Source organism: Phocoena phocoena, chromosome 19, assembly GCF_963924675.1.
Source record: "Phocoena phocoena chromosome 19, mPhoPho1.1, whole genome shotgun sequence".
NCBI classification, from domain to species: Eukaryota; Metazoa; Chordata; class Mammalia; order Artiodactyla; family Phocoenidae; genus Phocoena; species Phocoena phocoena.
The window spans coordinates 10,624,556-10,652,201 of record NC_089237.1 but is presented as its reverse complement, the minus strand read 5'-3'; the positions used below and the strand labels follow the sequence as shown (position 1 = coordinate 10,652,201).

At 46.2% G+C, this 27,646-nt stretch overlaps 1 protein-coding gene across 1 annotated transcript in view; it reads right to left on the bottom strand.

Moving 5' to 3' along the window:
* The window catches only part of CCDC40 (coiled-coil domain 40 molecular ruler complex subunit), a 41,416-nt gene extending 15,590 nt beyond the window's left edge, over positions 1–25,826 (bottom strand). The window contains exons 1-10 of the mRNA XM_065897928.1: positions 25,798–25,826; positions 24,283–24,343; positions 23,417–23,854; positions 18,359–18,491; positions 17,219–17,382; positions 16,276–16,359; positions 15,983–16,202; positions 10,153–10,310; positions 9,850–9,972; positions 6,456–6,577 (exon numbers count right to left, since the gene is read on the bottom strand). Coding sequence (XP_065754000.1) covers positions 6,456–6,577; positions 9,850–9,972; positions 10,153–10,310; positions 15,983–16,202; positions 16,276–16,359; positions 17,219–17,382; positions 18,359–18,491; positions 23,417–23,854; positions 24,283–24,343; positions 25,798–25,826 — 1,532 coding nt within the window. The remainder of the gene's footprint in view (positions 1–6,455; positions 6,578–9,849; positions 9,973–10,152; positions 10,311–15,982; positions 16,203–16,275; positions 16,360–17,218; positions 17,383–18,358; positions 18,492–23,416; positions 23,855–24,282; positions 24,344–25,797) is intronic.
* Positions 25,827–27,646: the final 1,820 nt, after the last annotated feature.

Genomic DNA, 27,646 nt, shown 5'->3' with positions numbered 1-27,646 from the left:
CCTTTCATTCTGTGCTGTCCTGCTGTACTTTAAGCATGCTTTTCTCTACTTGTGGTATCTTATCCTTTGAATAAGTTTTTATTCAAAAATTCAAAAAGTACTTTCTTCTTGAACTAGAATAATACCTTCCATATTTTTCTCACATCTATTCCTGGGCCTTGGACTCTCTTCCCCCGGCAACCTGTTACTGTCTCTTAAATGTCTTGCCAGATATATTTTATGCATATATAAACATTATGTTTGTGGGTGTTTGCGTATTTCTCTCCACTTAAAAAATTACAAGTGGAAGCTTAGTATATCCTATTCTGCACCTTACTTTTTCTTCTGTTGTATCTTAGAGATATTCAATATCAGTGTACATAGAAATCGCCTTAATTCTTTTCAATGACCAGATAGTATTTTAAATATCTCATTGGTATACATTTAGGCTCTATCCAGTTTTCTGCTTTTTCCCAATTTCACCAGTATAGCAATAAACACCTGTACACATTAAAAAAAAAAAGATACTGAAGAGATATGCTGTGTTCATGCAGCAGAAGATTTAATATTAAGGTGCCAATTCTCCTCAAACTGCTCTATAGTCTCAATGCATTTCCAATCTCAATGCCAGTAGGCATGTTTTCCCCAGAAATTGACAAGCTAATTCTAAAATTCATATGGAAATCCAAAGGACCTAGAATAGCCAAAATAATTTTGTAAAAGAAGAACAAAGACTCCCAATATCTGATTTAAAGACTTTCTATAAAGATAGACAAATAGATCAATGGAACAGGATGGAGAGTGTACACACACACACACACACACACATACACACAATTGACTGATTTCTGACAAAGGTGCCACAGTATTTCAGTGGAGAAAGGATGGTCTTTTCACCAAGGGTGCTAAGACAACTGGAGATGGACATGCAAAAAAAGACTGAACCTCAGACCATAATAAAATTAACTTGAGGACTTCCCTGGTGGTGCAGTGGTTGAGAGTCTGCCTGCCAATGCAGGGGACACGGGTTCGTGCCCCAGTCCGGGAAGATCCCATATACCGTGGAGTGGCTGGGCCCGTGAGCCATGGCCGCTGAGCCTGCATGTCTGGAGCCTGTGCTCCACAATGGGAGAGGCCACAACAGTGAGAGGCCCATATACCGCAAAAAAAAAAAAAAGAAAAATTAACTTGAAATAGATCATATACCTAAATGGAAGAGCTAAAATTATCACACTTTAGCAGAAAACATAGAGAAAATCTTTATGACTCTAGGTCAGGCAAAGATTTCTTAGAGAGGACATAAAAAGCATGAACTATGAAAGAAAAAAATTAATAAATTGGAATCCATCAAAATTTAAAACTTTGGCTCTTCAAAAAACACCGTTAAGAGAATGAAATTACAAGCCAGCCTGGGAGAAAAATATTTTCAAAATACACATCTGGTAAAGGACTTGTATCCAGAACATATGAGAACTCATAACTCAATAATCAGATAAACCACTCAGTTTAAAAATGAACAAAAGAATAAAATACCTTGGAATAAACCTACCTAAGAAGGCAAAAGACCTGTACTCTGAAAACTAAAGGACACTGATGAAAGAAATTGAAGATGACACAAACAGATGGAAAGATATACTATGTTCTTGGATTGGAAGAATCAATATTGTTAAAATGACCATACTACCCAAAGCAATCTACACATTCAATGTGATCCCTATCAAATCACCAATGGCATTTTTCACAGAACTGGAACCAAAAGTTTTAAAATTTGTATGAAAACACAAAATATCCTGAATAGCCAAAACAATCTTAAGAAAGAAGAACAGAGTTGGAGGAATCACATTCCCTGACTTCAGACTACACTACAAAGCTACAGTAATCAAAACAGTATGGTACTGGCACAATAAAACAGACACATAGATCAATGGAACAGAATAGAGAGCCCGGAAATAAACCCACATACTTATGGTCAATTAATCTATGACAAAGGAGGCAAGAATATACAATGGAGAATAGACATTCTCTTCAATAAGTATTGCTGGGAAAACTGGACAGCTACTTGCAAAAGAATGAATTAGAACATTCTCTAACACCATATGCAAAAATAAACTCAAAATGGATTAAAGACTTAAGTGTAAGACTGGATACTATAAAAATCCTAGAGGAAAACATAGGCAGAACACTCTTTGACATAAATTACAGCAATAGTTTTTTGGATCTATCTCCTAGAGTAATGGAAACATAAGCAAAAATAAACAAATGGGACCTAGTTAAACTTAAAAGATTTTTCACAGCAAAGGAAACCATAAACAAAACAAAAAGACAACCTACAGACTGGGAGGAAATATTTGCAAGTGATGTGACTGACAGGGGATTAATTTCCAATATATACAAACAGCTCAAACAGCTCAACATAAAAAAAACCAAACAACCCAATCAAAAAACGGGCAGAAGATCTAAATAGACATTTCTCCAAAGAAGACATACAGATGGCCAACAGGCACATGAAAAGATGCTCAACATCACTAATAATCAGAGAAATGCAAATCAAAACTACAATGAGGTATCACCTCACACCAGTTAGAACGGCCATCATCAAAAAGTCTACAAATAATAAATGATGGAGAGGGTGTGGAGAAAAATTTACATTCCACTGTTGGTAGGAATGTAAATTGGTGCAGCCACTATGGAGAACAGTACGGATGTTCCTTAAAAAACTAAAAATAGAGTTACCATATGATCCAGCAATCCCACTCCTGGGCATATATCCAGAAAAGACAAAAACTAATTCGGAAAGACTCCTGCACCCCAGTGTTTATAGCAGCACTATTTACAATAGACAAGACATGGAAACAACCTAAATGTCCATCAACAGATGAATGGATAAAGAAGATGTGGTATGTGTGTATGTGTATATATATACATACATACATACACACACACACATATATATGCAATTACTCAGTCATGAAAAGAATGAAATAATGCCATTTGCAACAACATGGATGGACCTAGAGATTATCATACTAAGTGAAGTAAGTCAGTCAGAGGCAGACAAATATATGATATCACTTATATGTGGAATCCAAAAAAATGATACATATGAACTTATTTACAAAACAGAAATAGACTCACAGACATAGAAGACAAACTTACGGTTACCAAAGCGAAAGGGGGTAGAGAGATACATTGGGAATTTGGGATTAACAGATATATAGATAAACAATAGCACAGGGAACTATATTCAATACCTTGTAATAACCTATAATGCAAAAGTATACATATATATATATATATATATATATCTGAATCACTTTGCTGTATACCTGAAACATTGTAAACAACTATACTTCAATTTTTAAAAATGAGCAAAAGACACCTTTTATCAGAGAAGATATATGGATGGCAAATACTCACATGAAAAGACGCTCAATATCATTGGTCATTAGGAAGATGCAAATTAAAATCTCGACAGGACACCACAACATATCTACTAATGGCCAAAATTTAAATGACGGCACTATTAAGTGTTGGTGAGGATGAGAATGGCTGGGGATCTCAAATGCTGCCAAAGTGTTTCCCAAAGTGGCCTGTTCCATTTTGCATTCCCATACCAAGACCTGCACACAATTTCACAGCAGCTCTGGTCATGCTACCCTCCAAACTGGAAACAACCAAATGTTGATATATGCACATGAGGGACTACTACTCAGCAACTGATCTTGTAACATCAGGCTGACTCTCAAAGCACTGTGCAAAGTGAAAAAAAAACTAGACAAGAAAAGCTACATATTGTGTGATCCTGTTTATATGACATTCTAGAAATGACCAAACTATAGGAACAGAAAGCAGATCAGAGTTTGCTGGGGGCTGGAGGTGGGAAGAGGTACTGACTTCTGGGATGCAGGAAATAGCTGATATCTTGAGTGTATGATGGCTACTTGCGTCTGTCCATTTGCTGAACCGAACTGTGCTCTGAAAAAGGATAACTTTTTACATAACACTAATAATTTACATAATAAATCTGTACATAAATTATCCTCGATAAACCAAACTTTTAAAAGTTACTCACTTTCTTTTTTAGGAAGTAGAAGCCTTATAAATACCTAGGATTTGACAATAACAATAACAATGAGACATCCAATTTTTATGACACAAATCTGAACACTCAGTAAAACGTGCATGGGGGAAAAGACACCAGAATGCTAGTTAATCAACTGTCATTGTCACAAAAGGAGAAAGACTGTGCGTTTTAAATCTTCATCTCTGTTTCTCTGATTTCCTGTAATGTGATCACTTACCCTTGATAAAAATTATTTTTAAAAAAGACACACTTAGGAATCCGCTGGCGGTCCAGTTGTCCAGGACTCGGCACTTTCACTGCTGTGGCCCAGGTTCAATCCTTGATCAGGGAACTAAGATCCCGCAAGCGCCAAAGTATGGCCAAGAATTTAAAAAATAATAAAATTAAAAAGACACTCTTTAAAAATGTCCTTCATAGAGAACAAACTGGTGGTTGCCAAGGGGGAGGGGGTTGGGGAAGGGATGGAGTAGGAGGTTGGGGTTAGCAGATATAAGTTTTTATATATAGGATGGATAAACAAGAAGGTCCTACTGTAGAGCACAGGGAACTAGAGTCAATATCCTATGATAAACCTTAATGGAAAAGAATATTTTAAAAATGCCTATATATGTAAAACTGAAGCACTTTGCTGTACAGCAGAAATTAATACAACATTGTAAATCAACTGTACTTCAATTAACAAGTTGATTAAAAAGAGTCCTTGATTAACAGACACCAGTGGAAAATAAACAGAACGAAAAGAACTGGTAGACTCTAGAATATGTCTGAGGCTTGGCCCAATCCATCTGAGGATTAAGAGGGAAGCTGTTACAGGATCTCAAGGCGAAGCTGACAAATTAACACCCAGCAGAGGTGCTGAGCCCCGCCTGTACCACACGCATCCTGTCAGGAAGTATGACAGAGGCAGATACCAGGGCACAAGGGGACCTGTCTGTGTCCCTATCCCTGAGAGGGTGTACATTCTAGGCAGGGTATCCCCCCAACCCAAGTTAAGCACAGTATAGTATGTATTCTCTGGCTTGTTCTGAGACGTTTCACGTGGAAATGACCCATCTGCTCTGAACGTATGACTTTCAGTGTTTGCTGCAGCCTCAATGTGATTCTCCACCTGTGGTTGGGACGCACTCCTGATACGACTTTGTCACTAACTACGAAGATTCCGTAGGAGCTGCTGTCTTTCAAGTCTCGGTGTGGCGGGGACCCACAATAATAGAATATGATTGCTTACACACACACACACACACACACACACACACACACACCAGACACACACAGGAAGTGCTAGACAACGGGGGGGGTCCCTGTGGGGGGCACAGGCCATGAGACTCCCAGCTTCAACCTTACTCAAGGTCGACGCTGGGCAGGAGGGAAAAGCTGCCCACAGGCCAAGGCCTCTCCTGCACCAAACACAGGGCAGCATTGAGGGGGCAGACACAGCGGGAGAGGGCAGGCCAGCAGCCCCAGGGGACAGGGTAGAGAGGAGCCCGACCCCACAGCCCTGAGCCCACCTGGTTCCTCCACCGGCATGTTTAAAGGGAAAGCAGATGTTTAGCCGGACTTTGCCGGGATAATTCCATGATTCTCCCTTTGGCTTTCTCTCATCGACTCAGGGAAATGAAGGAAATGAGTATTTTTAATCCAGCATTACCCATGTAAAATGACTTGTAAAAACAATCAGTCCCTCCGGTTTTGTTTTTCTGAGGTTGAGTCGAGCTATGATGTGCTCCCTCCAGAAACGGCTTCCACATCTGGGCCCCAAGCACCCTGGAGGTTTGGGGAATTCAGGCAGTGCTGTGTCTGGAAGCCTCTGTCTCCAGCACCCCGCCCAGGCTACACGTCCAGCCCTCACTACAAGTGAGAGGGGAACGCGAGGGGGGCCTCTTCCTTCCCTTTTCAGGGAGATTAAAGCAGGATTTTGGTTGGAACTCAGCCCTTGGCAGAACAATAGAGAAGGGATGAAGTTTCTGCACACAGGTGGTGAAACTGCAAATCAAAGGGACACCTTTATCTCCCCAAGATAAATACCCCTTTTTCTTTCTCTCTCTCTCACTGTTTCTCCTTAATCCTCCCAGGAAATCTGAGCGTGAAAGCGTTGCTGCTCCTGGTGCCACGGAAAGTTTGAAAGGATTTAAGAAACACTGAAATCTGGGTGAACAATAAGGGTGGCTTCAGGACGGAAGCTGGGGCCGAAGGGCAGGTGCGCCCCTTTGTCCCAGGAGAGCCGAGGATGGGCGCTCCGTGCTCACCTGTGAGGAGCTGGGCGTGGAGTCCACTCCGCACCCACCTCCGCATTCCCACGCTTGTCACGAGCTCTCCCCGCTCGCCCAGACCCCCTCTGTGGTCCTGAGCCACCTGGCCCACCGCCAATGGCAACCAGAAGGGCCGCCTGTACCTGAGTGCCTCTTGGATGGTCTTGTGAGCCTCGTCGCGGTGCTTCATGCCCACCAGGCTGCTGGCCCACTGCTGCAGGATGCGCTTTTTCTCCACGTTGATGGCATCTATTTCCGTGCAGGCCTGCAGTGGAGAGTTGAGGTTACTTGGATGTTGGTCTTATGTCATTAAGTTCAGAGCCCCAAAAGGATGTCGGAGAGCCCCGAGCTTCCTGAATCATCTTCCTTCTCTGTTACCCATGCTTTTCTTTATCTGCGCCAGCAGGACACATGTGAAATTAAACATGGCTCTAAAGACCTGTCTAACACCTGCCTGAGCCTTGAGCCCCAGCTGTGACACGGGAACAGTAACAGTACCCACATCCTGCGGCCGTCGGATCAGAGGGCATGGTGCCTGTATGCCCAGCGCCTTCTCAGCTCGACCACAGTTGCTGTGTCGCGTGGTGCTCAGAATGTCCTGATGGGTCATTTCAGTGGAATCATTGCACCGTTAGCAAGTTGGCCTCGTGCTGATTCCCGGAAGGGGCACTGAATGGGAGCTTGGGTGAGACCCCCATTGGGCCACGAGCATCTTTGTGGAGGTGCTGAGTCCCAGCAGAGTCTGCTCTTGCTGGATGTGCATGGTAGATGCTGGAGGAAGTCAGAGTGGCCTTGAACACTCACAGGTACAATAAAAGGGTGGAGCTGGACGTGAAAGGAGGCGTCACCCCTGGGGGTCCCACTCTCAGGTGTCAGGGCTTTAAAAAATCATCTACTCATTATTATTATTATAGAGCATAAAGTGGTATGAATTAATTATACCATGACTGGTGAGACATTTCCAGATTTGGGTAAGTTATTAACTGAGGAGGTTGCTCTGTGCCGTGGAGTAGGTTGTGCACTGCCCAACAGTGCCCGGCCGAGGCAGTAGGTACCAAAACCACTGGGCTCCTCCCCAGGCTGGGCTCTGTGGGGCTGGTCAGCCAGAGGCAGGTGCCCCCCGAGTCCCCAAGGCTGCCGGACGAAGGCTTGCTGACCAAGGTACAGGCTGAGATGCAAAAATCGAGGCTGAATTCAGTCTTTAAATGTTTTAAACACACTTCTCATTAAAAAAAGTGTTTATTCTACTCAAATTAGAATATGGAAATAAGCAAAAAGAAAATAAAAATAATCCCACAACTTAGAGTTTACCATTTCTAACACCCTGGTGTTATCTTCCTGTGTGTGTTTTGTGTGTGTTTGTGTGCGTGTGTGTGCGTGTAAGCAATCATATCCTATTATTGTTTTGTAACTTAGTATTAAAAAGTAGCAGGACTTCCCTGGTGGCCCAGCGGTTATGACTCTGCACTCCCAATGCAGGGGGCCAGGGTTCGATCCCTGGTCAGGGAATTAGATCCTACGTGCATGCTGCAACTAAGAGCCCGCAAGCCGCAACTAAGAGTTTGCGTGCCACAACTAAGATCCTATGTGCCGCAACTAAGACCTGGCGCAGCCAAATAAATAAATATTAAAAATGAAAATAAAAAGTAGCATATTGTGAATGGGTTTCCATGCCAGCAAATATTTATTTTATTGGTGGGATTGTCCTCCACTGCATGGATATATCATAATTTGTTTAACCAATATCCTCTTCTTGGGACTTCCTTGGTTATCACACACAGCACTGTGTCCCCAGTGACTCTCTATTCATTTTGTTCATGAAGTATGTAATGTATACAGAAATTTTATTTGCATGCCTATTTTCCCTGGAATGAAGTCCAAAAAGTGATATTTTGGGAGAGCTTGCTGGGGAGTAGGGTGGGTGTCCCTGACATGCAGTACAGTATTGCCCTTGAATAAGGATCTTGATGAAGACAGACTGCACCCCCACCATCAGTGTGGGAGCCCCGATTCCCCTGCCTTGTTCATCTTTGCCAACTTGGTGGCAGAACCCCTGTCCTGCCCTCATTGGTCGTCAATGTCTGTGTCGCACCTGCCATGGGCCCCCCTGTTCTGGGTGCAGGAATGCAGGATGAACAAACGTGGGACGGCCCTGCCCCGATGGCACACAGCCAGCAGGGAGGGGCGGGAGGCAAAAAAGACGTAATGAAAGAAAACTACAGCATCGTGTGTGTGTACACAATCATCACAGAGCAGAATCGCACACGGCAGATTCTGAATTGATTTTCAAAATCTCTTTATACCACCAAACTTACTGGTGTTATGCTTAGAAAGGCCTCTCCAATCCAGGGCTTTATAAATATTTCTCATTTTCTTTCTTCTGGTACAGTTTCCCTTGTTTCAATCCTTGAGCCCATGTGGAATTTATTTTAGTGTGTGGTATGAGGAAAAGATTTGATTTTTTTCCCCAAATGATTAACCAAATGTCCCAACACCACTGGGTGCAAAATTCACTTGCTCTCCATTAATTTATAATCCATGAAATTTCTATATAAATGTTTCCTTGATTCTGAGCCCTCTCAGAGGCTCCCACAGCCTACCTGTCTGTCCCTGACTCCAGTAATTCATTATTTTAGCCTCTAGGGCTTTATAGTATTTAATGCTAGGTGGACCCACCATCCCAGTTTGTCCTGGACTCCCCTGGTTCTAGCCCAGGAAGTCCCACATCTCAGGAAATCTGTCATTTCTGGGCAAACTGGGACCGTGGGCCAGCCTTCATGAACCTTCCCCCCTGGACATTTCTCTGCCAGTCCTCTGAATTTACTTTTCAGATAAAATTAAGAATCACTTTGCTAACTAAGAAGTTTTTCCCCCCTGAGGTTCTGATGGGAGCACATTCTAGATTAAGTATATTCATAGGTTGGCAAGCACTGGGTGCTTTCCCATGTGGACCCAGGTGTGTTTGTTCGTTTGTTCAAGCCCATCTGTCTCTCCTTCAATAAAAGTGTGTTGTTTCCTTTGTGTCATCACTGCACGTATGAATGCAGATGGTGACTCACAGATTTAAAAAAAAAAGGTCACAGCCACTTTGCTTTCCAGTGCTGGCCACTGAACTGGGAGCTGCACTGAACCCGGGCCCTCCCTTACTGCACACGGGAAGGGAGATGTGGGCACTGCCCTGGAGCACTGCCTGCCCAGGCTGAGAATGGGTAGGGAGACTTCAGCCCTCTCCGAGAGAGGCCTGCTGTCGGTAAGGAACTTGCTAAGGATGCCTCAGCAAGCAGGACAGAATGTCCCATCTCCTGAGGGGCCTTTCAGTCTATCCCTGGTTACAGTGGGAATAAGAATACTGGCCACCAGTCAGCTGGTATCTACTGTGTCCCCAACGTGGGTCAGCCAGATGCTCTGAGACGCTTATGAGGACAGACAGATGTGCAGGAGGCTGGCCGGCTAACTGGGGGCTTAGTCAGTCTCCTTGCAGGCATGCAGGCATTGCCTGGGCGCTGCCAGATGGCGCCTGTGCCACGGAGCGCTTACCTCGCTCACTGCCTTCCTGAGCGTCCGGGTGTCCTCAGCCTGCGCGCGGTACTGGGCCTCGAACAGGGCAATCTGTTCTTCCAGCTGGTTGGCTCGGGTGGTCAGCTGGTCCACGTGCAGGTCCTGGAAGAGAGGGGACGAGATGCACAGTGAGATGGGTCCCCAGCAACCTCAACCCGTGTCAGCAACCCCATGCTGGGCGTGGCCCCCAGGGCTGCGGTATTCACGCAGGGGCAGGGCTGATCAGATCAGGAGATCAGAGATGTGGCAAACAGTCACACGGGCATCATCTTTGCAGAACACCTGCTGCTTCTTCTCCAACTCGGCCCGCATGCGCTCGGCTTCCGACTTCTTCACGACTCGCTTCATCACCCGGATGTCGTCACGCACGTCCTGGTCTATGTTCTGCATGTAGAAGAGATGCAGAGCCAGGGTCTCCATCTCGGTTTGCAGAGCTGCCACTGGGGAGAGAGGGGGAGGGTGTCCCAGCATCGCACACCAGACATCGTGGAAGCAGCACCCCTCCCCACACTGTGGAGTGGGTCTGGGAAACAGCCTTTAAACTACAAAGACCCATACCTTTGCCATCAAAGACTTTACAGTCTAGTTGGAGAGACGAAATATACATAATCTATGCCCTTCAACTGCAATAAGCCCTCCATTCCCACCACATATTAGAGATTCTCCGTGTCTAAGGATGTTCTGAAACAGTGTCAAGGTTAGGAGGCCTCATGTGAGTTTTACAGATTTCTTACCACTTAGAGGTTGGCAATCTCAGGTACAGTCCTAAATCCCCTGGGAGGAAACCAGCCTGAAGGGTGGGCTGAGCACCACTGAAGCATGGGTTCCTTGGAAGGAAACCCACATGAGATTGATTTATAAGGTAGAACACCAGTTTATTTAGGGAGATAGACTTCAACCAGTAATTGTTGGCTCACTTGTGTAGAGCATTCCTTATTCAGTGGGTAGATCTAAACAGAAAATCGATTTATAGATCAAAAGGCTGCTGGGTGAATACCATGTTGGAGTTAGGTGTTTTTGAAGGATGAACTTAAACAATAATGTGTTTCTTTTTTTTACATCTAAGATGACTGTAAAAACTCTAACACTAGAGAATTCTTTGGCTCCTGTGTGGCTAAGAGTTATAGGGGAGGGGAATGGAGCAAATGCAGGGAAGCGAGGGGGGAGGTTTTGTACAAAGAGTGGTTGCCGGGTGGACTGGGGTGGGGGTGTATTTGGGGAGAGGGTCTTTAAAGAGGTAATTAAGATAAAATGAGGTCACCAGGGTGGGCCCTAACAACTCGTGTCTTTATGAGAAGAGTAGGTTAGGACACAGACACACAGAGGATGACTTTGTGAGGACACAAGGAGAAGACAGCCGTCTACAAGCCCAGGAGATTGGCCTCAGGAGGAAAGACCCTGCCAACACCTTATCTTGGACATCTGGCCTCCAGAATGACAAGAAGACAAACTTCTGTTCTTCAAGCCGCCCAGTCTGTGGCCCTTTCCTATGGCAGAGGGCGCCAACTAACCCACCCCCACCTGAATCAGAGAGCTTGCCCACCCATCCTGCAGGGCACTCACTTCTGCCCCTCTATCCTTTCCTGGCTGAGTGACTGAGAGTCAATATTTCAAATATTCTTTTTAATTTGTATTCTTTCAACATTAGTGAAATCAAGTCTATTTTCACAGTTTGAAGACCAGCTGTCCTTTTCCTTCTCCAACTTGCCTGCTCATACCATTGGCCCTTCTTCTACGGGTGGGATAGTCGTCTTTTACCTAGTAGGCTTCAAAGGGCCCTTCACGTAATAAAAACAGGATGGCTAGAGTCTCAAATGCCTCCCATGACCTCTGCCCCCAGTGTCACTCCCGTGATTGTGTTTTGTGGCAAAAAAGGAAATGACCAGGTGGGCCTGACCTGAGCAGTTGAGCACTCTAGAAGCAGAGTTTTCTTGACCTGGTGTCAGAAGAGGAAGCCAGAGAGATTTGCAGGGTCAACGGGATTTGTTTAGTGTGAGATAGGAGTCTAAGTGTTTACTTTCAGGTGGTCAAATGATCAAAAATACTGAGTGATTTAAAAATACAACCTGTACTTTCAATTTGCAGTAAATAGCTAAATTCCTGAGTAAATTTCCTGGAACTCCCTACTCTGCACTATTGATCTGTTTGCCCATTTTTTCTCTAGTGCCATTTTGTTTCTATTGCTGTAGATTGATACTGTGTTTTGGTACCTGATAGGACAATTTCCCTTCATTATCCTTCCTTTTCACCATTTTCTTGGATATTCTTGTGCATTTAGTGTTCCGAGTGAACTTGGAACTTGAAAATCATTGGAGAGCTTTTTAGGTATTGCATGCATGCATTGATAAGGGAAAAAAAGCAAGGAACAGAGCATTGGGTATAATATGCAGCTACTTGTGTAAAAAATATAGAAAAAATACAACCCTTGTAACTTTGCTTTTATATGCAAAAACATCTTTAAAAGAATACACAAGAATCAATAATACCGTGTGCCTCTGTGGAGGTGGCTGGAGGCTGGGGCGGGGGAGACTCCAGAGTACCTTAATTTTGTATTATTACTTCTTGAAAATAATAACTGTGTTAAATAAATTCAAGTTCACCCAAAACATCCCATCGTGGATCTTAACTGGACTTGCATTGAACTACTTATTAATTTGGAGAGAAATGACATTTGTTTCCTCTCATTTGGTTACATGATTGTTCCATTTATTTAAATCTGCTTTAGGTCCTTTAGTAAAATTTTATTGTTTTTCCTCAGATAGGTTCACTTGCTTCTTGTTAGACTTACTCCTCAGCATTTTATGGTTGTTATAGCTATTATGGATGAGGTTCTAAAAAATTATAATTCATAATTGGATATGACTGGTAGAAAAGAAAATTATAGCTCTAGTATTCAGTTACTTTATAGATTTCTTACTGTTTTTTTTAGCTTTTCATCAGTGATCTTGAATCTGCTAGGTAAACAATCATACCATTGGTGGAGAATGAGTTCCATGGCTTCATATCCAGAATCTATACTTCGTTTCTTTTTCCTGTTTTCTTTCATGGCTGGAACCTCCAAAACAATGCATCCTCGTCTCATTCCTTAACTATGATTACTCCAGGGCTTTCCTCTGAGTAAAACTGCCTTGTTAGTTGCTGATAAATACTTACAATGAACTTTCCTTCTATCCTAGTTTAGGATTGACAATGAGTTTTATCCAAACACCCATTTGACATCCACCCAGAAAATCTATTTGTTCTCTCTCCTTTAAGAATATAATGCAATGAATCAGTAGATTTCCTAATTTCAAATTATTCCAGAATTAAGCCCTCTTGACTAGGAGGTATTTTTCTTTTCATATATTGTTGAACTTAATCTTTTGTTCATGAGTAAAAATTTAATATTTGCTAATATTTTATTTAGGATTTTTACACCTCATAAGTAGTAACACTTTATAGTTTTCTGTTTTTGTATGTTGTAAGCTTTTTCAGTAAGGATTATACTGAACATTGTAAAATAAGCCTGGGGTGGGGTGTGTGTGTGTGTTGGGGGGGAGGCGTGGTGTCCCTGGTGGCACAGTGGTTAAGAATCTGCCTGCCAATGCAGGGGACACGGGTTCGAGCCCTGGTCCGGGAGGATCCCACATGCCGCAGAGCAACTAAGCCCATGGGTCACAACTGCTGGGCCTGCGCTCTAGAGCCCGCGAGCCACAGCTACTGAGCCCGCGTGCCACAGCTGTTGAAGTTTACGCACCTAGAGCTGGTGCTCCGCAACAAGAGAAGCCACCGCAATAAGAAGCCCGTGCACCGCAACAAAGAATAGCCCCTGCTCACTGCAACTAAAGAAAGCCCGTGCACAGCAAAGACCCAATGCAGCCAAAAAAAAAAAAGCCTGGGAAGAGTTTCCCAAATTTTCCACCCACTTGTGGGTTAAATAACATAGGAAGTGTCTGGTTTTGTCCTGTCTGTAATCCTATGGCATTTTTTTCCCTTTACCTTTGGAATTTAAAAATTTCACCAACTATGTCTAGGCATGTTTATTTTTTCTTCCACCCATCTGGCCTTCCATGAGACTTTACATCTGAAGATTCATCTTTCTTGAACTCATGCAAATGTTTTCCTCTGATGTCACTGGTTAATGCCCCTAATCTCCTGGAATTTCTATCTCATGGATACTGACTTTACCAGACCTACAGTCCATGTCTTTTATCTCCTTCTCAAAACGTCCATCACTTTGAGTTTTTGCTTTGAATTCTGGGCAGAATTCCTCAAACTGACCTTTTAGACACAAGTTCAATTGTTCAGTTTCCAGCAGTGCTGATTTGCCTATTTAGTCCTTCTGGCGGGGTGTGGGGGGCGATTCTATATTTTAATTCCAAGTATCCTTTTCCCTAATAGTTGGCTCTCATTTGACTGATGAGATGTCCTCTAAAATCTCATGTCGAACACAGCTGGCGTATGCTATGTTTTCGGAACCCGGTCTGTGTCTGTGGAGGCGTCTGCTCTCCTGTCTGGGGATTGCCACTGATGACTCACATTTGGATGTGAAGGTTTACTGACTGGTGGGCTTCACCCCCCTCCTAAATGAGGAGGTCAACTGTGGGCATTCTCCAGAGGCCAAGCCCCACGTTTCACTTACGGGACAGTGCAGTGGCGGCACCTGGTAGGCAGGGCTGGGACCGCCACCCGAGTTCTTTAGTCTGAAGAGGGGAGAAACGGTGCCATTAGGTGGGTCCTTGCTTGGTTGAACAGCTTCTGCTCCTGCTACCTGGTGACTTCCAGAAAGGACAGAGTGTCCACGAAGATGTCTGGATCTTTCCAGAAGCCCATCCACACCTCGAGGATCTGATGAGGGGTGCCGGTGGGCACTCACTTCTCCTGTGTGGAGGGGGTGGGGGACCTGTGTCCTCTTTCAGACTGGTCTAAATTCTGTTATATCCGGAGGATGTGGCTCCATTGTTTTAGTGTGAATGTCGTGCTCTTCTCTTTTTGGTAGATTCTGTTAATTTGGTGATACTCAGGGAGGGGTGCTCTTCCCCAACTCTGTCCAGAAAACTCTCCTGCATTTCTCAGGGTCCAAAATGCTTCTTTCCATCCACAGTTGGGATATACGTGTGATTTTGGTTTCTCCCAAATTCTTCTAGGTTATTTTCCCCATTATAATAGTAATACAGAGTTGATAAAGAAAGTTGGAAACATGAAAAAGCACAACAACTGAAATAACCTGCTGTGACCACGCTGTTCACTGTGGCCCACGACCTCTGCTCCGCGCAGAGCTGTTGCTTTGGTAGGAACAGTGCACGGTGACTAGTCGCACCCTCACTGTCTCTTCTGCTCCAAAGCCACCTATTCCCCGTAATCTGCCACACATCGTGGGGCTGCAGGGCTCTGGACCATGGGCTCTTGCGCTTTGGATTGGCCTCACCTGTACCTCCCCACCTATTTAAACTCTGCCCATCCCTGCTCTTCCCTGCCTTCTGGATACCCCATCTTCAACCCCAGCAGCCCACCAGCCTCTCCAGCATTTTTAAAATTAATTAATTAATTAATTTTTGGCTGCATTGGGTCTTTGTTGCTGTGCACGGGCTTCTCACTGTGGTGGCTTCTCTTGCTGCGGAGCACAGGCTCTAGGCGCACGGGCTTCAGTAGTTGTGGCTCACGGACTCCAGAGCACATGCTCAGCAGTTGTGGCACACGGGCTTAGTTGCTCCTCGGCATGTGGGATCTTCCCGGACCAGGAATCGAACCTGTGTCCCCTGCATTGGCAGACGGATTCTTAACCACTGCGCCACCAGGGAAGCCCGCCTTTCCCGCTTTTCACTCCAAATACCCCGCCTGCCGGCTTTCAGTGTTTGCTACTTTGCCTAATTAGGTGCATTTTAAGACATTTATGTTTTCCTTCCCCCAAAAGTTTGGGAACCCCTCCAGTATGGGAACACAGCTTGCCTTTCATGAAGTTCTGCGATGGCATGTGGGGACACCCCTCGGGGTCATGATGGCACTTGGGAACACCCCACCAGGTTGCAATGGCATTCAGGGATACGAAGGCATGTGAGGATGCCCCTTGGGGTGTCTATGGCACACGGGGCCGCGCCACGGGGACGCCTGCGAGGACACGGGGCCGCCTTACGCTTCTTGCGCTCCTCGCCGGCGGTCTCGCAGGTCCTGCCGTAGCGCAAGCGCACGCTCCGCAGCTCCTCCTCCTTCCTCCGCCTCTCGCATGCTGTGATCGAGTGGCGGTCGTGGCTCTTCTCGAGCTGCATCTGCAGGCGGGCCAGGTGCTGCTGGACCCCGTACAGGTCCACCCCCAGCTCCTGCCGCTGGATTCGGCTTTGCTTGGTGGCCACGCCCTGCACCAGAGAGAGAAGCTGGGTCATGGAGATGCGGGTGCACAGCCAGGTGGAAAGCAGGACAGGTACGCACCAGCTCTTGAAGTTCCAGCCTCAGTTTCTCTATTTGCCGGTTAAGATAGTTCTTCAGGGCAGCCTGGAATCTTATCATCAGGGGCTAAAACAGTGGAAGAGCACAGCCGGTTACTGTGCTGTCCCCTCCAGGGCTTAGCCTGAATTGCCACAACTCTTGGCAGGGGATGGCAGAAGTGACTTCCATGCTGGGTGCTCCCCATTTCTGCCCAGGATTCTTATTCCAGAAGCCACAAATTCAAGGCACTTGTGGTCTCATCCTAGGCACTGAAGGACCTGAGTGCAAAATGACAGGGTGGGCTGGGGCAATGGTCCTGGTTTAATCCCTGGGGCCAGAGGGCAGTGATGAGCAGTGCCTGGGATGCCAGCACCAGATGAACTCTCAGCCCCTTTTCCCAGCGCAGCCCTGACCCTTCCCGTGGTACCGGCAGCACCAAGTCTTTCCAAAGAGGTTCATCCAACCAAGACCTGCCCTCCCCACTTGCCAGAGGGGTGGGACACTCAAGGCAGTGGCTATCAGTGGGGGTGATTTTGCACCCACCCAATACCCAGTCTGGAGACATTTCTGGCCGTCACAACTAAGGGGGTGCTACTGGCATTTAGTGGGTGGAGGCCCCAGGGATGCTGCTCAGCATCCTACAGTGCCCAGGAAGCCCCCACCACCACGAGTGATCCGGCCCCAAATGTCTATAGTGTGGAGGTTGGGAAATGCTGACTCTGAATGAATGAACTTAAAGGGAGAATAAACTTTACAAGGTGGCAGCTCAAACCCTGCAGGTAAACCATTCAGGGAGCAGGTGAGACCTGAGTGTGGCATTTGCCGCGTGGAGGGTGGGCCGTGGAGGCTCGGGGCAGGGCAGGGCCTACAGGGCAGGTGTAGGAGTGTCTCTAAGTCCATCTTCGTCTGCATGGGGCAAAAGCAAAGCTCCAGGATGTTTCCTTACATGGTTTGGGTCCAAAACCACCAGCTGGGATCTGTCTTCTTCGGCCTCGTCGCTGGCCTCAGACTCCACACTCTCCACCAGGCCTCCTTCCTCGGCCATGCTTAGCTGCTGGATCCTGTCCAGGAATGAGGACGTGGCTCCTTCCCCAGGGTGGGCATCAGGCTCTGGGGGGATGAGTGGTGGGGAACAACAAACATCACTGAGGAGTTAATAGAGAGAGTGCTTCTCTGGAGGAATTATCAGGCAAAGCTGACGCCCAGTTTCGTGCAACGTGATGGAAAAAAGAAACAAAAGGCACCCCTTTGGGTTAGGGTTCACAAGTGCTATTCACAGGGTCTTCTGCTCATGAATTTTCTACGAGCTGATTCAACACATTCTGTAGAAAGGATTGCACTTTAAAGGTAGACAAGAAGGAAACACATTTTGTTGATACTTTTTAATACATAAATAGTGAACAGAAAGGTGGCTTCTTAATGATGGACTAGATTTTTTTTTTTTTTTAATGGAAAACAGATATAATTGAAAAGAAGTCAGTGAGGCTCTAGTTTCAACTTCTCTCCCTTCCTGAGCTGGAGAGATCCTGTTCTGTTTCTAACTCCTTTAGATGTGTGCCGTCTGCCTGCTGCTTGTGAGCGATGTGAGGCTTTGTTAGCTGGACCATCCACACACACCCATCATATGGAAGATAAAAAAAACCAATTTGCTTTCCCACGTACTCAACACTGGGATACCGGAGCCAAGTGGAAAGATAAGGGTGTGCCGGGAAAGCCTTGGAAAGTCAGCAAACAGACACATGTTTAGGGGTGAGCTCCCCCGAGACCAGAAGGCAGTGAGACATTTGGCCAGGGCTGCGGGCTGCGGCGTCACCGGATCTTGGTCCAGGCCTGGTCCTGCCACTTACACGGTTGTGTTACTTAATGACGCTTAGGGTCTCTAAAATGGAGAACAGTGCCTACCTCACTGGGTTAGGGTAAGGATTAAATGAGATTAAACAGAAAAATGCTCCACATGTGTTATCCATATCTGTTAATGATATTTTTATCTTTTGGCTCACAGCGCAACAGGAAACAAGGTAACAGGTGGTGAATGAGTGGCAGCCCTCGCATAGAAGGGCGTGTGAAGTGGCTTGTCCCACAATACCTGGCTCCTGCGTGGAGGGGCCCTCGGTAACCAGAGGCGGCTCGTCAAAGTCCAGGGATGTGTTGCTGCTCCCCCGGCTCTGTCCGAGGCGGTGCTGAGCCCCCAGAGGAAAGACCTTCTGCCGGAGCACTCCCTGGGATTGTTTTTAGAGCAAAAACAACCAAATCTGAATTTGTGAGGGTTTAGTCAGGACAAAGGAGTTAATTCATTACAGTGTTCAATTCAACATAGTTGTGGACTTCCCTGGTGGCGCAGTGGTTAAGAATCCACCTGCCATTGCAGGGGACACGGATTCGAACCCTGGTCTGGGAAGATCCCACATGCCGCGGAGCAACTAAGCCCATGCGCCACAACTACTGAAGCCCGTGCGCCTAGAGCCCATGCTCCACAACAAGAGAAGCCACGGCAATGAGAAGCCCACGCACCGCAATGAAAAGTTGCCCCGCTCGCTGCAACTAGAGAAAGCCCACGTGCAGCAACAAAGACCCAACGCAGCCATAAATAAATAAGTAAATAAATAAATTTATTTAAAAGAATAGAATATTGTTTGCATAACATTTGGCTTTTGCAAATGGTCAAAACAGAAAACACCTACCGCCACTCCCATGAGGAATCAGGAGTGGCCTCTTTCCGTCTAGATCTGTAGCAAAGTGTAAACGCTGAGGCATGGGTGTGTGCTGGACGTGGGCTCCTTTACTCCCAAATGCTGCTCTCTCCAAGGATGGTAAGAAACACCTCTGAGCATCCTCTTTATAAAAGGATGCTGGAAAGCCTGAGCCCTGGCCAGGGTCTCCCAAGAGGGCTGTTTCTTCTCTTCTTTCAAACTCTTTCACTTTAGGGACATTTCCATATGAAAAGGTTTTCCCTCAATAGAAGCACCTGGCTCCATTTTAGCTCTAAAGGGGACTCTTGCGAGGATTATTGTTGACAGTAATTACTGCAGCTGATGAATAGGTGAATATTAGTAACAACAGACAATGACCCTGCACAAGACCCTGCAAGGTGGATGCCAGTCATTTCTGTCATCTGTAGGGGAAGCAGCTCACAGAAGCTGAAGCCCTTGCCTAAGTTCGCACAGCCAGCCAAGGGTCATCTCAACGCCCAGCTCCTGTTCTTTCGAATTGTACTTCCTCAGGTGATGCTGCTTCTAGAAATGATTTCTGAGGCATCCAGAACCACAATGACATTAATGGGGGCCCAGAGTCTAAAGCCCACCTCTGGGGTGTCCAGAAAGGGCTTCTCCTAATGAGACGTCAATGAGGTGTCAGAACACGCCGATGACACGGCAGCTTCTACTCCACGATTAAGTTACTTCTTAAGACTGAGAGCTGAGAGGAGAGAAATAGGGTTCTCTCTTTGGGCTTGTCTCTGCCCTTCTGGCTGATCAAATTTGGAGACTGTTTCTTCGTGAGTTTTCTAGAAACTAGATTCGAGGATGGAAATTGGTTTTACAGCTCAACAAGTGATCTGTACTCCTGGCTATCTTTTATTTATTTACTTTTTGGTCATGACTCACGGCTTGTGGGATCTTAGTTCCCCAACCAGGGATTGAACCTGGGCCCTTGGCAATGGAAGAGCAGAGTCCTAACCACTGGACCGCCTGGGAATTCCCAGTCCTGGCTTTCTTAGAAAGGAGGGCACTGTTTTGTTGTGTTAAATTCTTAAAAGTGGTTTTGATCATGTACTTGTCATTTGTAATTATAAAGCTTAATTGGGGGTCATCTAATATTGAATTGTGTCATTCTCTAAAGTTATTAACTCTTCTAGGTTTCACAGGGTGGGGAGGGATTGTCACTTCACCGTTCTGCCATCACACCTGCATGCCTCTGGGCAAGGAAGTCCCTTGGCCCCTCAGTTTCCTCACCTGAACTATGGGGATAATAATAGTTCCCACCTCACAGGGTTGTTGTCAGGATTCACTGAAACAACACACGTCAAAGGCATTAAAGTGTCCAGCCCAGAGTCCATGATGGAGAAACGTTACACGTTCTTTTCCTGCCCCACCCTGCCCCTCACTTCCCTTCTAGAACCATCAAACCTAAGCCAACAGGTTGGCTTGGCCCAGTGTGGGGTGATGAGCCTGGACAAGGTGAGGAGAGCAGGTTCCAGAGACTGTCCCCGAGGTGGGTCATGATAGCACAGGTGTCAGGCCTGGGCCTGCTGAGGAGGGGTCCCGGTGTGGAGAGTCACAGCCCAAACAACTGGGGCCTGGCCTGGGTGGGGTTGGCCCAACAAGATGATGAGGGTGTCCACAGTCTGGGTGGCCCAGTGAGGGTGTGTGTCTGAGCCTGAGTGAGGTGAGGAGTGTCCATATGGGGGCAGGGAAGTGCAGTGAGGGTTACATTCGGGGGATTGATCAAATTAATAATATGTTAAGGATAATAGGGACCAGGTCTCCTACTGTTGGAAAAAGGAGTTAAAATATAGAAGGGGAGAAAACTAGCAGGAACCATGTCAAGGGTGGTTTGGAATTAGAGACGTTTTGGTGTGAGCTACATGTATGTGTGTATGTGTATGGTGTGTTTGGGGTCGAGGGTTCCGTGAAAAGAAACCAAGCTCCTGGAGAAATGTCTGGTTCTCAGGCTGGGGCAGTCTGTGCCAGAGAACAAGAAAGTGCCTAAAGGATGATGGTGGTTAAAAAAAAAAAAAGAAAAAAAAGAATGGTACTGATGTGTCAGAAAGACACAAAGGCCAATTTGAATAGGCTCACGGGTCAAATTGGGAACAATCTGAGCCTCAATATAAATAATGATAGTAATGAATTATAACACAGTGAATGAAATGGGAAACAATGAGTCCATACAGATATGAAACTTTACATGAATAAATTGAAAGTTTAATGAGGAATGGATGTTACCATAGTTTCAGAGTATCCCTCCCATGTTTATCTCAGAATGAAGAGTTGTTTTAATATTTGAAAATTAATCAATGTAACCACCAAATTAACAAACTAAAAAAGAAAAAACCGTGATCCTCCCAATAGACACAGAAAACACTTTTGACAATAGCCAACATCCTTTCATGATTAAAAAAAATCCACAAACTAGGAATAGATGGAACTTCCTCAACCCGACAAAAGGCATCTATGAAAACTCACAGCTAACGTCATATGCAACTGTGAAGACTGAAAATGTTCCCCCTAAAATCTGGAAAAAGGATGTCTGCTCTCACTACTACTATTTGACATTGTACTGGAGGTTCTAGTCAGTGCAATCAGACATGAAAAAGAAATAAAGGGCATCCAGATTGGAAAGGAAGAAGTTAAACTGCCTTTTTTCACAGACAACACATCCTTTTCGTGAAAAGTCCTATGGCTTCTACAAAAAAAAAAAAAAAGCTACTAGACCCTACAAGCGTGATTAGCAATGTTGCCGAATATAAGATTGATATACAAAAATCAATTGTATTTCTATAAATTAGCAACAAACAATTGGAAACCATTTATAATGGCATCAAAAAATGCAAAATAGGAAATTCCTTGGTGGTCCAGTGGTTAAGACTCCACGCTTCCCCTGCAGGGGGCACGGGTTTGATCCCTGGTCTGGGAACTAAGATCCTGCATGCCACACAGTGTAGCCAAAAAAATAAAAAAATAAAATAAAATATTCCACAAATTCTTTTTAAAAAATGCAAAATATATAGGGATAAACCTGACAAAAGATGTGCAACAGCAGTACAAATTGCTGAGAGAAGTAAGAAGTCCTAAAACAATGGTGTAATCTGTTGTTGTTTTTTCTCATTTGAAATAAATATTCACTTTCCTATCTTAAACCAAAAAAGCACCTTCTCACACAGTGTTTCTTAAATGCCTAGGGGTGAGGGGTATCTTTACAGTGGATAAGGCTGACACTTTTTTCATCAAGTGATCCAAGCCAACATCATCAATAATGGACAAGCTGAAATGATGCATCACCTGACAGGACATCAGGAGAACACAGCATCCTTCTATGACATTCCTGCCGAAGGATCATAAACCATACCTGGAAACCTGGAAATACCAGGCAAAGCCAAACTGAGGGACATTCTACTAAATAGCTGGCCTGTGACCTTTAAAAGTGTCAAGGTCATCAAGGTCAAGGACAGATTGAGAAGACTAAAGAAACTGGGCAGCTGAAGGCAACAGGCAACTCCGTACTGGAGCTCTGCTATAAAAGACATTACTGGGACATTTGGTGAAGGAGGCCTGAGGATGATTGGGTAATGTAATATAATTTCTTGATTTTGATAGTCATTATATTGTTGTTTGTGGGAAACATACATGGAAGCATTAGGAGGCAATGGGGTATCAGATCGACAGCTTACTCTCAAATGCTTAAAAAAATTAAAAGTTCTATGGTACTCCAATTTTTCTGTAAGTCTGTGCTTGCTTAAAAATTAAAAAATGAGGGGACATCCCTGGCGGTCCAGTGGTCAAGACTTCGCTTTCCAATGTAGGGGGTGCGAGTTCGATCCCTGGTCAGGGAGCTGGGATCCCACGTGCCTCTTGGCCAAAAAAACCCCAAAACAAATTCAATAAAGACTTTAAAAATGGTACACACAAAAAATCTTTTAAAAAAATTTAAAAATGAAAATTATAAGAATGTAACTATTGTCATTATCTAGAACTGCACTGTCCAGTATGGTAGCCACTTGTAACAATTGGTTATATAAATTTAAATTAATTAGAATCTTCAAAAAATTAAAAATTCAGTTCCTCCATGTCCCTGGCCACATTTCAAGTGCACTATAGCCACAAGTGAGTAATGGGTACCATATTGGACAGAGCAGATAAAGAGCATTTCCATTATCATGCAGAATTTTACTGGACAGTGCTGCTCTAGAGACTGGACACCTAGATGCCCTTACATGGAATGTTCCCAACTTGGGTTTGGGAACAGCAAGGGAGGGTCCAGAAACTCTTGGCATTTGATGGTAGATCCTGAGACCTAAGTTTACTAAGCCATTTCTAACAGGGATTGCAATGTGAATTATTTATAGTGTACCCTGAGTTCCTCACATAGGAGTACAAACAACTTGAGCAGTAAAACACTTGTGTAAAACAGACCTCAGGCTACTCACCGATTCCTGGTCCATTTGCTCAGATGAGCCTGATACTTGCTGGGAGGGCTCTGTGGAGATGACCCCCACTCCTCTGGATTCGGATGGGCCGGGGGCCTCTCTGTCTTCAAGACCTGTCTTCCTCCTTGCTCTTTCATGCTGGCGTGTGGGGCCAACTTCATCTCTGGCCACCTCCCCAGGACTGATGTCTGCGTAAGCCAGATCTGGAGAAGTGACTTCCCCTTCAGGGGCCGTGGCTTCAATATCAGATTCTAACTCCTCTTCAAATTCGAATTCCTCTTCCGTTTCCATTTCCCCTTGGATTTCGACTTCCTCATCGTCTTCATCTTTCCCCTGGGCTGAGATTTCCCCATCGTTTTTGATTTCCCCTTCAGAATGCTCTGTAGCACCCTCAGTTTCTTCATTTCTCTGGTCACTGCTCTTCTCTATCGGTGACACCTGTAGCCATGTAGCAGGAAAAAAATCAGGGTATAAAGTATAAAGGGTCTTGTGAGGTTTTATTCTTAATAAGGTCATTACACCGATGGGAAAACTGCAGCTACACACTCTGAGCATCGCTAGGAGATTATGTTTCATGCTTTAATTTATCTGCTCTCTGTTTTTGGTAATTATTTTGCATCCTTCTTTACAGGAAATGACCTCTGGAAAACTCAGGGCAATCTAAATGTAGGATATCCGAGGCATTCCTGAAGAGCCACCAACACTTCAGAATGGGGTAGAAGGAAATTGAGCTTCTCTGCAAATGACTTGAGTCTGTTCTACAGTAAGGTCATAGGATCATCGTACAATTTTCTTGAGAAAGTCTGAACTCTCTTTAATTCTTAGTAAATACAGCCCAGAATAATTCATCCCATAAGGAACTTTACCCTGTTGCCTTCATGATTCTGGTCCTCTTCTCCTTCAGAAGATTTGCCTTCCAGGTGAGACCTGGTGGCAGAGAAACAATTTAACAGTTTCAAATAAGATCTTTTTCTTGGCATTTATCACCTCCTTGATGTCTGTATATCTACTTATTTACTCGTTAATTATCTGCCTTCCCTCTAGGCTGATGGCCATGACTTTGTCACTAACACCAGCACTAGTGGCACAAAATAGTCATGCCAAGAATGAATGAAAAATGCAATTATCAAAACATTAAAGGAACAGGTAGATTACTCTAGAAAAGTCACCTTAAATATACCTCTGTCTGTGACAAAACTGGGGAAAATAAACGCAAAATAAGAGAAAATTGTACAAAAAGGACAAATACCCTAGAAACTCTTGGTTAGTTTCCCTGTGAATTTTTTTTGTTTGTTTTTTGTTTTGGCCATGCCTCACAGCACGTGGGATTTTATAATACTTCCCCAACCAGGGATCAAACCCGTGCCCCCTGCAGTGGAAGTGCAGAGCCTTAACCACTGGACCGCCAGGGAGGTGCCAATTTCCCCATGATGTAGAGTACAAGAATGTCACATTTTAAAATTGTTTTTTTTTTCTAATTAGAAAAAAACTATATTTTTTTAAAAAGTAAAACTAATACAGAAATATGTGACAGACAATGAAAATCCCCTGTGACTTCTCCTCTCCTTCTCAAGATAACCAGTGGTAAAAATAAGAGATTTAAGGGTATCTTCTTTCAAATATTTTTCTATGCATTTAAAGCTACCCACCCACCCAAATTAGAGATCACACTATATATACTGTTTTGCATTTAGTCTTTTCATTTGTTGTAATCTAGACTTCTTTCCATGTCAGTACATGTAGACCTACCTTAAAAAAAAAGAAAAGAAAAAAAGAAACAATACAGCAGTGTCTAATGTAAAAGGTTAAATTCTTTAAAATAGTTTCTATCCTTTTAAACAAAGCATAAGAGAACAGAGGCCTGGCATTTTTACCTTACTACGGTCTATCTGTGTGCTCAAGGCATTCACGGTGGGGCTGCCTGACCATAGGGACCCCGGCCCATCGCCTGCCACCTCCAACCCTGGTGAGGGGGAGGGAGGCGGGGAGCTGGGCTGATGCTCCCTGTCACAGCACCTCGCTGGGGCAGCATCCAGTACAGAGACCCCTGCTCTCGGGGCTCTGCAGCAGGGACTACCAAGCACAGTGGTTGTCATGGTTACTGTGGGACAAGGAAGTCCCGGGTTTCAGCGAGTGGAGCGCCCGGAGCGAGGGGAAAAGGGGAGGGTACGGGAGAGGACAAAGGGACGCGAGGTGAGAAGGGAGAAGGGCGCGCCGGAATGTGGGGGTGGCCGGGGAGGGCAGGAAAAGCCCAGAGGGTGGGGATGGCAGAGGCAGAGGAGAGGGGAAAGGGACATGGAAGGGATGGGGCGCCTAGGGGGATATAGAAAGGGGGAGGCGTGGGAGCCGCTGCGAGACCCAAGGTCCCTAGGCCCGCTTACCCGCCAGCCCGGCCGCCAGGCTCCGCCATCTCCCGTTGCTACGCGACGCCGTCAACATCCGGCTGGCGAGGACCACGCGCTGGGCGTGCGGGGCGGACGGCCTTTGTGCCATTTATGTGCATTAGAAACACAGAATATCTAACTATGTAAATATATTAAAGGATAAATACGCATTTTCTCCATCTTTATCTCTAAGGCCGAGCTCTACCCCTCCTGGCTCAGTTTCTGTAAAGCGACAAACATGTCAACGTGCGTCCAGCTGGGCAACTCCGGCTCCCCGGGGGATCGAGCAGGGCACTCGGGGAGCCGGGGACCTGGGACGGCTAAGTGCCCTGAGGGTGGCAGGCGGAGGTAGGGGCACGAGGGGCTCCGTAGCCGGCTGCACCTTCGGATGCCGAGACCCCTCCTAGTGCCCGCCTGTCCATTTCCAGACCTGGAGGGCTCAGCACCCCTTTCCCGGGGTTCCTAAGAAGAATTCTTGGCGGAAGAGGGATGCCCCGTGGTCTTCTGATGGGTGGTGTTCTTTTCCTACCTCAAAATAGGAAAAACAAACGCAGAGGGTGGAACAGAGAGGGCGAGCACGCATGTGGAGCGTCCTAGGGGTTCTGCCTTCACTCTGGGGGCTCGGGGCTTCCTTCCGGGGCAAAGTCCTGGGGCCGGAGTCCCAGGCGGGCAACGAGGCCCGAAATGGGATGCGGACGGCCGGGCCGGGCCGGGTCCTGGGGTCGGAGGGCGGAAGGTGACTTAGGCAGTTCAGCGGCCGGGTTGGAGCCCGTTTGGGACCTGGGGGTTGGGGGGCTGGCCTGATTGGGCCGGGGCCCGGGTTGGCCCGGGGGGCGTGCCGGGGGCCGGGCCTCGCCTCGCGTCCCCGCCCCACCGCTCCTCACAGGCGGCGGCGGCAGTGGCGGCGGCGGCGGCTCCGGGAGCCGGCGCGAATCCGGCGCCCGGTGCGGGACCCGGGTGGGTATCTGGGGCAGGCCGGGGGCCGCGGGGGCGGGGTCTAAGGGGCCCGCGGGGGACCGGGCACAGCCCCTCCGCCGGACGGGGTGGGGGCGCGTGGGGCGCGTGGGCCTGCAGCCGCGGGGCCCGGGAGGGGCCGGGGTCTGGCCGCAGCCCAGAGAGGTGCAGGGCCGGAGCAGGAGCCGGGCGGGCAGGGGCACGCCAGATCACGCGGAGAGATCCCTGGGCCCCCTCTCCGCGGCGGATGCGGGCCCCTGGGGCCGGGAGTGGGCCTACTTCGGGAAGATTCGGTGTCTGCCTGTCTGGAGCTTTGGGCCGGAGAACTTGCGGTCTTTGTCTGGCTGGTCGTCAGAGCACGCGAATGAGAAGTTGTAGGGGCCCGCCGTTCGCCGACACAGCCCCCTAAAGTGTGCATTCCACCCGCACAGCGCGCGCGCTTACCATTCCCGGCCTTAGGGTGGGTGGTTTGGCTGTTTAAGAGCCGCATGTCAGGAAACTCACTTCCTTTAGGCCCGGTCTCTTCCTCCTGTTCTTTTCTTTAAAAAAAAAAAGAAAGAAAGAAAGAAAAGAAAGAAAGAAAAAGAAAGAAAAGAAAAAGGAAAAAAATAGGCAATTTAAGATTGCTAAATATAACCCAAGAAACGCTGCCAGAAGCGGTGAATCTTGAAATCCTGTTATTCCCACACTCGGAAGTTGGTGTCATATGTTGGCCACAATCTAGTTCAGATTCTATTCAGAAATAGAAAACGACATAATACGTTCACTTTCCTTACCGTGAAGTTTGTTTTACTGCCTCCTCAAGTTCATAGGAGAAGCTGGGTTGGTTGGCCAGCCCCTGTGACTGGTCCCACCGACCTTTCTTTACCACCTGCAGGCACCAGTTCTTTAA